The 13224-nt window shown below is 48.6% G+C and overlaps 1 protein-coding gene across 1 annotated transcript in view; it reads right to left on the reverse strand.

Annotated features, from left to right (window-relative positions):
- Positions 1-5781: 5781 nt before the first annotated feature.
- Positions 5782-13224, reverse strand: part of Rab43 (RAB43, member RAS oncogene family) — a 24120-nt gene continuing 16677 nt past the window's right edge. Inside the window, exons 2-3 of the mRNA XM_059258146.1 lie at positions 10887-11070; positions 5782-9013 (exon numbers count right to left, since the gene is read on the reverse strand). Coding sequence (XP_059114129.1) covers positions 8763-9013; positions 10887-11070 — 435 coding nt within the window. The 3' untranslated portion in view covers positions 5782-8762. The remainder of the gene's footprint in view (positions 9014-10886; positions 11071-13224) is intronic.

A 13224-nucleotide genomic window follows, 5' to 3' on the forward strand; every position in this document is an offset into this window, starting at 1 on the left:
GTGCAATAAATAATAAAAATGTAAAAAGTAAAATTTTGACTGACTGGAGAACCTGGGGTGGATATAGACTGGTGCTCTCAACCTCAGTCAGAGAAGTTTCCTTACGCAATAAACAGCAGTCAATGCAGAGGCTCATAGCTGGCCCAAACCCTGAAACTCAGTGACTGTGAGTGCTCAGCTCCGAGACATCTATACTAACCCTCCCAAGACTCCGGGAACACTGCAGAAGAAGAGGTGGAAAGAATGTAAGTGCCAGAAGGTCAGGAGGAATCCAGAAAATGCTCTCTTCTGGATAGAATGCGGTCATTGAACTCCGGAACTCACAGCATCTACAGTTACCTGCATAAGAGCAAAGCATTCAGAAATTTCATCATGGACGAGGGAGGAGTCCACAGCTTAGGAGCTACTGCCAATTGATGACCGCTAAGAAGTAGGAATCATTTTTCTTCAGTGTGGTCACTGGCTGACCTTGCTCTTACAGGCAGCACTATCTGTTGGCTCAGTGAGTTATAAAAAATACACGTGCACACACACAAAGGTGGGAGGGAGGGACACATGATGGGGGAGGGGACTCGTGTTGTAGGGCTCTACAGGGAAGGAGGGTTTGGGGAGGATATGATCATACTACTTTTATATATATATATATATATATATATATATATATATATATATATAATCCATATATATATATGGATTCGTCAAAGAAGGAGACAGAGGCAAGTGGATGTCTGTGAGTTTAAGGACAGCCCAGTCTACATAGTGATTTCCAGGACAGCAGGTCTGTTTCAAAACAAACAAACAAACAAACAAACAAACAAACAAACAAAAAATCTGAAGGGCTAGATGGATGGCTTAGTGGTTTAGAGCACCGCAGGACTGGGAGGAGGTAAGAATCTCCCTGGAAAGGGAAAACAGAATCGATAGTTATGGATGGGGGGGGTGCTGGAACAGTAGGGTCAAGTGGGGAGGTGGAGGGAAGAGGGGGATAAAGAAGGGATATGCGGAGGGACAGCTAAAACTAATGGCCATTTGAGGGATCTTGTGGAAACCCAATATAGTAGGTCCATATATACATGAGAGAAAACTAAATTGGAACCACCAAATGATGGGGCAGCCAAAGGCCCCACTAGACATCTCTCTCCATCAAATGAAACCACCAGTGAGTGCTGGGAATAGGTTACATCTAGTGGAGTTGTTGGCCAAAAGGGCCTCACGGAAACCCCCCAACCAACCCAGGCTATTGCCAAGGCTGTTGGTTGCCCTCCACAAACTAACGGTAAGGCCTTGTTGCTGAAGACAAAAATCTGTATTACTCACTGACCACAGGGAAACGCAGCTGGTACCTACCTAGAGCCTTCACCTATACTGACTAGTATTTATGGTACTGGAAGGTACTCTGCACGCTATCTGAGGAGAAACATAAACATGAACCCAGCTAAAAACCCTCTGGTCTACAATGGCGTCCTGTCTGCAAGATATGCTAGTGCAGTGGTGGCACAAGCTTGTGGGCGTCACCAGCCAGTACCTGAAAGGAACTAAACCCCACTCTATGATATGGAAGCCATATTTGACACTGTCTGTGTGGCCAAGAGCCTGAGACTAGATAAGCCATGGACCTACGGGAAAACCAAACACTGCTGTTCTGTTAAAAACGTAGCAATAAAATGTCTCCTAACGACATTCTGCTATACTCATAGGTCAGTATCTTGCTCGGAGAAGCTTCTTCCTGTGGTAGATGGGAATAAATACAGAGACGCACAACTGGGCAATGTGCAGAGAGTGAGAGACCTTAGAATACTCAGTCCTAAATGGGATGCCTCCATCAAATCCCTCTCCACCAGAGATCGGGGAATTCTACAGAAGAGGAGGTAAAAAGATTGTAAGAGCCGGAGGGGGTGGAGGACACCAAGGAAACAGGCCTTCTAGACACAACAGGTCTGATGTACATACGAACGTAGAGACTGTGGCACAGGACGGTGCCCACACACAGGTCTAAGCCAGATGAGCTCCCAGTTCTAAGAGGGCAAACAGACACAAGCTCCCTTCTCTAATTCAGAAGCTATCTCCAATTATCCACTCGAAAAGGAAAAACTAGTTTTTTTCCAACAGAGTCTCACTGGGTACACAAACCACATTGAAGTTCAGGTCCCAGGCCCAGCTGTAGACGGCCAACATGACATGAACTTGGGTATTTTTGTTTTTGTTTTTTAAATTTCACAATGCTTTGTCTGAGCATCTTTTTCTTTTAACCTTACAGATTTTTTTGCTTATATATTTTGGTTTCCTATTTTATTTTTATGGGTTTTCTGCATGTGCAAATTTTGTTTCTCAGCATATGTATGTGTTTCTTGTACTTTTTCTTTGGCTCTTTTTTTTCTGTTTGTTTTGTCCTGTTTTGGCTGCTATCATCATCATCATCATCATCATCATCATCATCATCATCACCACCAATGTTGTTATTATTATTAAGATTCCTGTTTGTGCCGGGTGGTGGTGGCGCACTTCTTTAATCCCAGCACTCAGGAGGCAGAGCCAGGGGGATTGCTGTGAGTTCAAGGCCAGCCTGGGCTACAGAGTAAGTTCCAGGAAAGGCGCAAAGCTACACAGAGAAACCCTGTCTCGAAAAACCAAAAAAAAAAAAAAAAAAGACTCCTGTTTGTGTTCTAATGAGAGAGAAAGGGTATGGATTTGGGTGGGTGGGGAAGTGGGAAGGATCTGGAAGGAAGTTGGGAAGGTGAATTGTAATCCGAATATACTGTATGAAAAAAAGAAGAGAGAGACAGATAGCCAAGCAAGTGGTGGCACACTCCTTTAATCCCAGCACTCGGGAGACAGAGGCAGGCGGATCTCTGTGAATTCAAGGCCAGCCTGGTCTACAGAATGAGTTCCAGGACAGCCAGGGCTACACAGAGAAACCCTGTCTCAAAAACAAACAAAACAAACAACAAAAAAAAAAAAAAAAAAGAAAAGAAAAAAACAAAAAGGAAGAGAGAGAGGCAGAGCACTGGCTGCCTTTCTAGAGGACCCAAGTTCAAGTCCCAACACTCACATGGTGACTCACAACTCTCTGTAACACCAGTCCCAGGAGATCCTATGCCCTCTTTGGCCTCCATGGGCACTGCATGTACATGGTGCATAGGCATACATACGGACAAAACACCCAAATAAAAAAATAAAATAAAAATAGGGAACTGGAGTGACAGGTTCCACATGGAAGTTTAGAACATAAAAACAAAATAAATAAACCTTTAAAAAAATAATAAAATAAAAATTAAAATGAAAAAGTTGTAAAGAATCTGTGGTGGAGACAGAGTCCACATTTTGAACAAGTCACTGGCTATAGCCACTACAAGCCTTAGGCTGTTCTGGTGGAAGAGCTACCTCAACTTCCCTCCCCCATCTCTTTCCCCAAACGCGCCCCTTCAAAGCCCGCCAACACAGCTCCTCCCCCAGAAAGGCTCAAGACCACTCCCATGGATGTATAAGCTGCATCCCAGAAAACAGACACGTGCTTCTTCCAGTGTCTCATCCTGGTGTCCTCTCTGAGGGGCCAGGAATCACCCCAGAATCACCTGGGAATGCTTTACCCATTAAACTTGGGCTTTTCCGATTCGGTCTGATTCGGTTTAATTTGGATTGCTGCGTTGGCGGAAAGGCCTTCAGGGTGCAAAAACTTTATCACAGGCCACATGAGGAACAGCAAGGCTGGAGTCCACTAGCCCCCCTACACACACACACACACACACACACACACACACACACACACACACACCTCTTAAAGCCAGCTAAGGCCCCTCACTACCAACCACACACACACACACACACACACACACACACACACACCTCTTAAAGCCAGCTAAGGCCCCTCACTACCAACCACACACACACACACACACACACACACACGCACGCACGCACGCACGCACGCACGCACGCACGCGCACAGACACACACACACACCTGTTAGAGCCAGCTAAGGCCCCTCACTACCAACCACTTTCTCTCTTGGCTCCCTGATAAAAGGACCCTGGAACTTCCTTGAAAGGTGGAGGGCCAGAATTCAGCAAACATACTTATTATCACAGGAAACAAACTTCTTTTGGGCATAGAGGCATCCCTTTATTCCCAGCACTTAGGAGGCAGAGGCATGTAGATCTCTGTGAGTTCAAGGCCAGCCTGGCCTACATAGTGAGTTCCAGGTCATTCAGAGCCATGAGATCCTGTCTTAGGTGGGTGTGGGTGGGGGAGGTGGGGAGCAAGAAGAGAGAAATTTCTTTGAATCTACTATGGAAGAGAATCTTTTGTGTGAGAGCAGTCACAGAAGGGCACCATATGCAGAGAGCTCTCCAAGCACCAGACAGGGTGGGGCAGGAACCAGACAGATCCATCTGGGATGGAGGCAGGGCAGAGTGTCACACCAGACCCTATGTCACAGCCAAGGACCACGATCAGCTGGCCTGTATTGATGCACATGGTGGACACCCAGTGACTGAGTCCTGTTGTGGAATATTTGTACACTGTGTGAAGATGTATTGCTGTGATTGGTGCAATTTAAAAAAAAAAAAAAAAAAAGCTGAACAGCCAATAGCTAGGCAGGAGGTATAGGTGGCATTTCCGGGGAGAGTAAACAGGAAGTGCAAGACGGAAGAGAGGTAATGCCACGTGACAGAGTGCAGATTAATAACAGAGACATCAGAGAAGCTACGGACAGACAAGTTTAGATCTGAGCCTTTGTGGGGCATTGAAATGGCCAATCTCAGGCAGGTAGCTCTTGGTTTGACGTCTCACAGGCACAGTGGGTGGCTACGTCACTTCTTGCCATAAGCAGGTCTTCCTTCTCCCTGAGATGTGTCCCTTCTGAAAGCCAGGGACACTTGGCCTCCAGGGCCCCATGCTCTGCACTGTGAGGACTCCTCGAGATTCCTGGGGTACCTCTGGACCAATCAGATCCTACATTTGTGGAAACTGGAGCCTTGAGAAAAGGAACGACTTCCCCAAAGCCACACGATTTAGGTAGACTATCACCAAAGCTGGGCTTGGAAGGACAAGTGAATCCTCTCAGCCTCTTTGTCCTCAAAAGACAGGCTAACAGCCAGGTGTCCGAAAGCCTCATCAGCAGAGAATCCCCATGAGTGACTAGAAATGGACTCATATCATCTCGGTGAGCTACCAGCTCATGGGCCAGTGGGTCCAGCACCCGATTCTGACACTAATCACCTGGGCACCTGCCACATTATGGAACTATTCTTGACTGGGAACAGAGCAGCAAGTAATCTGGGCCCTTATGATCACAGCTCTGCCTCTTCCTGTCATCTGGACAGACTCCCACAAGAACTGTCAGGAGGCAGTAGTGCACGCCTTTATCCCAGCACTTGGGAGGCAGAGCAGGTGAATCTGAGTTTGAGGCTAGCCTGGACTATACAGGGAACTCTGTCTCAAAATACGAACAAAGAAGAAGGCTAACTCTGAGGCCCTTCATGCTCAGTAAAAAGCAAGGCATGATTCCCCCCTCACGGACTGGGTCATCATCATCCAGGAGCCCTCCTCAACACGATCAAAAGTCCCCTGGCAGAGATGTGGTCCAATTGACTGCTTCTAGCTCAGAGGACCCAGGACCAGAGAAAAGGTCTTGGTCAGGCTCTTTTCTCCAGACCAGGCAGGACAGTGAGGAGGTGGGGTACCCACCTACCCACCCATCCTGGAGTCCAGCCTAGGGACTCCATACAGCTGCCCAGACAGGCTCTGGGCTCCGGGGTGACAGGACCAAGGTTGAGCACAGACTCAGTACAGAAATGTTTAATGGTTGAATTGTACACTGGCTCTATGACATATCCAGAAAGGCAACTTTTCATGTTTCAAAAATAGATTTGATAGAAAGACTTACATATTCATAAATAGGTAATGTGAAATTTCCCCCAATGCACATGGCATCCTTGGGCTGGCAATCCTGCCTGTCCAGGCCCTGCGGGGGTGAGTTTGGCTAAGGCCCACCACTGGCAGGATCCTAGGACAGGGCAACCAATTCAATGTGAACCAGGGGCTCCCTGTAGATTGCCCCCAATTGGGGCCTGTGTCCTTGGAGACAGACTACCACCCAAAAAGACATGGAGCCCCTTCTTGGTACCTTTAGTGGGCCAGACCTTAGTCCTTCACTCTCCTCCTGCTGCAGCCACCCTGGCCCTGCCCAGCCTTTCTGTGGGTACTTCCTGGCCCTCCCCAGCATCCAACCTCCACCTGTTCCTGCTGTTAAGTAACTTTTAAACAAGGGAAGAGATTAAACTCCTGTTGCCCCAGAGGCCCTGGGCTGCTGGCAGCTGGCCAAGCCTGCCCAGGGGAAGGAAAGCAGCTGGTTTTTTGTTTCCTGACACACACTTGCCTGTTTTCTAGTCCTCAAGCCCAGGCTCCTTCTGACAAAGGCCCGGAGGTCCTGAGGTCTCTGTGCACTACAATGGGGCAGGTGCCTTCAGCAGAGGGGCAGAGCCTTGGCACTACTGTCTGAAGGGATGGCAGCAGCTTCTCTGTAGGAACCAGCTCAGGGCTCAGCCAGGACTCAGGCACCTCCCGGGCCAAAGAATCAGGGGTCAAGGGAAGAACTCGTCCTTGCCAGGATACTGAAGACAAGGCCTTTGACTGAGGTGGGGCCATCTCCCCTCAGAGATGTCCTCTGGGTCACTTGTGGGATTCTGTGCTGTCAATAAGAAGGCAGGCTGGCAGAGAGATTTGGGAGAGGAGGGTCACATTGGCCCCAGACATGACAGTGAGTAGAGAGGTGGCCAAGTTGTGAGGGTCCTGGGCCTGGCCTTCCAGATCTGCACCTGGCAGTGGAACTGGAACCCAGTGAGTGCGAGGGCAGGGTGGTTACCAGGGCAGGGGGTCAGTGTGGGGCTCAAGGAGACTTTGGTGTCTGGTCTAACCTCTTAGAGCAGGGCTGCTCCTGCTCAAGGGCACAGGGCAGGGCCTCAGTCACACCTCAGGGCCTCAGCACCTCGGGACTGAGAAAGGGAAGTGAGGCGATCTGACTGTGAATGTTAAAGAAATAATCTTCCTGGTTGCTGGGTGAGCCACAAGGCCAGCAGTGAAGAAGGCTCCCTGGGCTAAGCAGGGATTGTTCAGTTCTACCCATTCCAGATTAGGCCTTCCAGCAGTGGTTCCCAACCTTCCTAATTCTGCAGCTCCTTGTAGCTCCTACCCAGGACAGCTACAATGATCCCCACCAGAGAAGCACTCAGAGCAGGCTCTGGTTCACGTAGGCCACATTCTACCTCACCATGGCCAGGCTCAGCTAATTCACAGGCTGCCTCCTACCTGAAAGGGGGCCAGTGGGTCCAGCCCTGTTTACACCACAGCTGTCTCCCTAGGCTGCTATGGAGTTGTTGCAAAGCCCTGCTTCTTTCTGGCCCTGTGGCCAGATATGCCTAGGAACAGGGCTGACAGACCAGAATGCTTGAAATGGGAGGCAAGGGTAGGATGCCATGGAGAAGGGAGATGCAGGAAACACCTGATCCATGCTTAGATTAGGCTGAGCCTGACCCAATGGCCGAGGCCGCACTGCTGATGTGGTCTTCCTTATGGGTCTAAAAGCAGTTTATTGTGTGGGCCTGTAGTCTATACTGAGGTGGTGGAAGGACATAGAACTGGGCAGACTCAAAGGCCAAGGACTACCTTAGAAACATCCCCTGGCTCCATTCCTACACCTGGTTGCTTTTGATCCCTGAGCCCCACCAAAGGACAGCCCTGCCTCCTAAGAACCCCACTTTTCCTTCTGACCCCAGCAGAAAGCACCCATTAAGGCAGGCAAGGGACCTGTGAGATGTAAGATGGCCAGGTCTCAGGTCACCAGTACTTGTCTTTTTTGCTTTGAAACTGAAAGCCAGGCCAGGCCCCATGGGGAGCTAGGAGCTCTGAACTACGGCAGGGAAGGTTTCTCCACATGAGGCAAGGCTGGCATCCACAGGGCCCTCAACCTCCACCTCTGGGATACTACCAAAGCCACTGTTGGGTTGTCGTCATTTTTGGTGCTGAGGGCTGAACCCAGGGCCTGGTGTGTGCTAAGCATGTGCTCCACCAGTGAGCTGCCCAGGTGCAAGCTGCTTCTTTTTCCTATCTCAACCCTCAACCACACTGAAAGATTAGCTGCTTTGGTAACCTGACTGGCAAAATGTTCGGCCTCAAGCCAGCAGACAGTCCCCAGATGGCCCCTGGCCATGACCCTGCACTTGTGTCAGTGAAAATGAGATGCTACATGGAAAAGCAGAAAAACTCGAGAGATCTTGGTAAGGCAGCGAGCCAGGCCCAGGGAGCCAACTACGAGCTCCAGGCTGGCAGTGAATGAGGACGCTGCCTCCACCTGAGGAGCTCAGGCTTCCCAGGGACAAGGCTCGGCACCAGTCTGTTGGCCTAATTGATGTGCTTTTACCCTCTGGTTAGAAGCCAGAGAACGACCCGGAGGAACCTGGGGTACCAGCCACATCCCTGGAGAGCAGCAGTCAAGGCAGGAGAATTTAAGACCAGCACACGGGGCTGGGCAGCACAGCCGGCCCGTTTCCCACCGTTGTCTGTGCTGGAAGGCTCAGGCTAGTCCTGGAATGTGAAGAACATGGAGGGAGCAGATGCTGGCTGACAGGATGGTCTACAACCGGCCAATGGCATCCAGGCCAGGGTTGCAGAATCCCTCTAGAGAAGCAGTGCCCTGGAGGTGGGGCTTGACAGGCTAGAGACAAAGGAGTGGGGGAGGTCTTGGCCTGCCTGCCCTGCCCCCCCAATCAGCACCCACAGCCCCAGCTCTCCGAAATGTCCTTGCTGTCCAGCTGGATGTGGTCAGTACTCTTCTCACTGAACATGGGGCCTCCATGCCTCATGATGAGTTCGGTGGCCACCCTGGTGAAGGCCTCCTCCACATTGCTGGAGTCCTTGGCAGAAGTCTCGATGGCACAGAGGATGTCATAGTGCTCGGCTAAGCTCTGCGCCTCAGTCAGAGGGACCTCCCGGAAATCAGCAAGGTCTGACTTGTTCCCTGTTGAGAAAGGCCAGATAGAGCATGGTAAGACCCACAGGTGCCAGACCAGCACAGATCTACCCAGCAGAACCACATTAAGAGTCCCAGAGCATGTCCCCTCCACCAGCTCCAGGTAAACATTGCTGGGGGTGGTGACTGGCCCATATTAAAATAGTCCTTTGTTGGTGGTGGTGGATTTTTTTGTTTTTCGAGTCAGGGTTTATCTGTGTAACCCTGGCTGTCCTAGAACTCACACTGTAGTCCAGGCTGGCCTTGAACTCACAGAGATCCACCTGCCTCTGCCTCCTGAGTGCTGGGATTAAAGTTGTGTGCCACTACCTCCTGGCTTAAAATAGTCCTTTTTATTTTAACCTTTTTTAAAAAAATGTTATGTGTATGGGTGTTGTGCCTGTGTGTATGTCTGTGAACCACTCGTATAACTAGCAGCCACAAAGACCAAAAGATATCATATTCCCTGGAATTACAGATGGTTGTGAGCCAAAATGTAAGTGCTGGGAAAACTCAGGTCATTGGGAAATGCTCAAAACCACTGAGTCATCTCTCCAACCCCTACTTTAATCTTTTTGTTTATTTGTTTGTGTTTTGGAAATAGGGTCTTACTTGTAGCTGTGGCTAGACTAGAACTTGGTATGTAGACCAGCCTGGTCTTGAACTCACAGAGATCTGCTTGCTTCTGCCTCCTGAATTCTGGGAATAAAGGCAAGCATCGCCACACCCAGCATATTTTAACCATTTTTAAAAACAGTTCTCAGCCAGGCAGCAGTACCACAAGGGGCAGTCGATCACTGAGTTCAAGACCAGACTGGTCTATAGAGTGAGGTCCAGGACATCCAGGGTTATACAGAGAAACCTTGTCTCAAAAAGCAAAAAAAATAAATAAAAATAAAAGAATTCTCCTTAGGTTGCCAAGGCTAGACTTTCACTTGTTGACTAAAGCAATCGTCCTACCCCTCAGCCTCTTGAGAGCTGGGACAAGTGTAGCCACCAAGTCAGGCTTCCTTTCTTATTTTAAAGCTCTTATTCTCTCTCAGCTGGCAAGACGGTTCAGTGGGTGGAGATGCTTGCTGTTAAACTAGGTAACCTGAGTTCAATCCCCAGTACCTACATGGTGGAAGGAGAAAATAGACTCTGTAAGTAGTCCTTTGGCCTACACATGCGCTGTGGCATGTGTATACCCATATACATACACCAGATAGATAGATAGGCAGAGAGACAGACAGACAGATTTTTTAAAATGTAAACTCTTATTCTAGGCCAGCAAGGTGGCTCAGCAGGTGAAGATACTTGTTGCCAAGTCCAATGATCTGAGTTCAGTTCCCAGGACCCACTTAGTGAAAGGAGAGAACTGACTCTAGCAGTCTGTCATCTGATCTCCACACATGCACTGCGGTGCATACATGTGAGCATGCACACATGCTCACAGACATGCTAAGTAAATGTAATTTTAAAATGCAAAAGAAAAGTTCCTACTCTGTGGCCTCTCACCTTGTTTTCTTTTTATTATCTTTTTGCCTCTGCAGTGCTGGGGATGAAACCCACAGTCTGGTGCATACTAGCTACACGCTCAGCCACTGAGCAGCGGACCAGCCACACTGAGCAGAAGCAGTGCTGTGTGCAGAAACGCCATGCCTTAGAGCTGGAGGGGCACACGGGCACTGCAGAGCAAACTCCAGCACCCTCTTGCCTTCTAATCTCAATTTTCAGTCCAACTTTTAAACTGACTGCTACCTCTGGTTTAACTGATGGTTCCTTTCCTGGCCAAGCTCAGCCCCTCCCCGGCAGGCTTGCCCTGTACCGGATAAGAAAAAGGCAAAGACAGAGAGAAATAAGACTTGTTCCCAGGCCCCGCCAGCCACCGTCTCTAGCTCACCAATCAGCAGCTGCACAATGTTGGAGCCCGCGTACTTCCTCACGTCCTCGATCCAGTGAGGCACTGACAAGAAGGTGCTCCTCTTGGTGATGTCATATGCAAGGATGGCCCCATTGGCACTGCGGTAGTAGCTCTGGGTGATGGTTCGGAACCTCTCCTGGCCAGCCGTGTCCCAAATCTGCAGCTGAAGAAAGGGGTCAACCCAGTGACACACGTCAAAAGGACAAGAAGGGCAGCCCCAGAGCCCCATGCCCAGAACAGTGAGCCCACTGGCCAATGGTGGGTCACAGCAACAGTCCTCGGCAAGCCTTAGAGAGTAACTCAGGGCTGGAGAGATGGCTCAGAGGTTCAGAGTGATGGATGTACAATCCAGAGGACCAGAGTTTGGATCCAGCACTCACTTAACAAACCAGGCATCCTGTACACACCTGTAACCTCATGCTAAGTGGGGCAGAGACAAGAGTGCTGAAGCTTGCTGGCCTTTAGTCTAGCCAGGAAAACTCAAGCCCCGGGTTCAGGGAGAGACCTTGTCACTAAAGGAGCAGATGGGAAATAATAGCAGTGTGGTGATACTGTGTTTCCCAAAATATTGTACACCCTAATAAACTTATCTGGGGTCAGAGAACAGAACAGCCACTAGAGGCCAGAAAATGGTGGCACACACGCCTTTAATCCTAGCATTCCAGAGGCAGAAATCTGTCTGGATCTCTGTGAGTTCAAGGCCACATTGGAAACAGCCAGGCATGGTGATTCACACCTTTAATCCCAGGAAGTGATGGCAGGAAGCAGAAAGGTATATAAGGTGTGAGGACCAGGAACCACTAGAGCTGGTTAAGCTTTTTAGGCTTTTGAGCAGCAGTTCAGCTGAGATCCATTTGGTTAAGAACTCAGAGGTTTCCAGCCTTAGGAAACAGGATCAGCTGAGAAGTTATCGAGGTGAGGTAGCTGTGGCTTGTTCTGCTTCTCTGATCTTCCAGCATTCACCCCAATACCTGGCTCCCGGGTTTGTTTTTATTAATAAGACCCTTTAAGATTCGTGCTACACAGCAGGACCCCGACTCTCCTGGCCCCTGAATGTGCACACACAAATAAAAAAAGGAGAGAAAGCAGCTCAGAGATCCAGTGTGAAGAAGAAAAGAGAGGGAGTGGGCGCAGCTGGCCTCACAACTCCAGGGTCCCTCCAGACAAGAGGCTATTCTGAACTGTGTCCTCCATGGACTGGCTCTCCCCTAACCCCTGGTTTAATGGTTGCTGACCACTAGAGTCTGCAGATGAGGAACTGACTCCAAGGTGCAATAAGGTCAGGCTGGCTACAGATTGGGGTCTTTTCTGCTGCACGCTCAGTGGGTCCAGGCTGTACAGTATTGAGTCTCCTAACGATTCCACAGTTGGTGGTGAGAAAGCCGGACTAGGGCAGTGGGTACCTGCTTATCTACCTTGGCCAAAGTATGGGGCCTAGGGTCTTTCTCCATCATTTAACAAATGGCAGTGCCCTAGGGTAGGTACCCCGCTGGGTATGGGCAGTGGAGAGGTGGTATGTGATTATCCTTGCCAGGGATGATCAAAGAACAAATGGCTAAGAAATTTCTATATTTGATAAAAAAAAAATACTGATTTTAAAATTCAAGAAAATCAACAAATCCCAAACAGAAGAAACAGAATAAATTGTAGTAGATCATAGCCAAACTGACAAAAAAAGAAAAAAGAAAAAAAAAAAAAAAGAAGCAATTAATTAAATCTAGGCTTCCAACAATGACATCATGAAATCTGCAGGCAAATGGATGGAACTAGAAAATATCATCCTGAGTGAGGTAACCCACACACAGAAGGACAAACATGGTATGTGCTCACTCGTAAGTGGATACTAGATATAAAGCAAAGGACAATCAGACTGCAACCCACAGATCCAGGGAGGCTACCCAGCAGGGGGGACCCTAGGATGACTGTGGCTTACAAGAAGTTTTGGTTTTGCCCAATCACTGGGCAAGCTTAATGAAACATTTCACTATTAGGATAAGAATTTGTACTGTATCAAGCTGATGAAAGAAAATGCTGGCCATACTTTCAGGAGGGGAGGCTAAAATCTTTTTAGATTATGGATTAGCCTATAGAAAAATGTCTGCCATAAATCAAACAGTGAAGGGGAAGATTAATAGGAATCTCACTTACACAACTTAAGTAAAACATAGCTCTCTGAACAGATGAAGACAGGTTTCTTCTGTATCCCAGAACCTAATCAATATTTATATGTATAATTTATCTATCATTTGGCTTAAAAGGGCTTATTGGGAAATGTTATTTTTACTACTTTCTACAGAGAAAATATTTTCCAGTTTCA

Source organism: Peromyscus eremicus, chromosome 3 (genome assembly GCF_949786415.1).
Source record: "Peromyscus eremicus chromosome 3, PerEre_H2_v1, whole genome shotgun sequence".
NCBI classification, from domain to species: Eukaryota; Metazoa; Chordata; class Mammalia; order Rodentia; family Cricetidae; genus Peromyscus; species Peromyscus eremicus.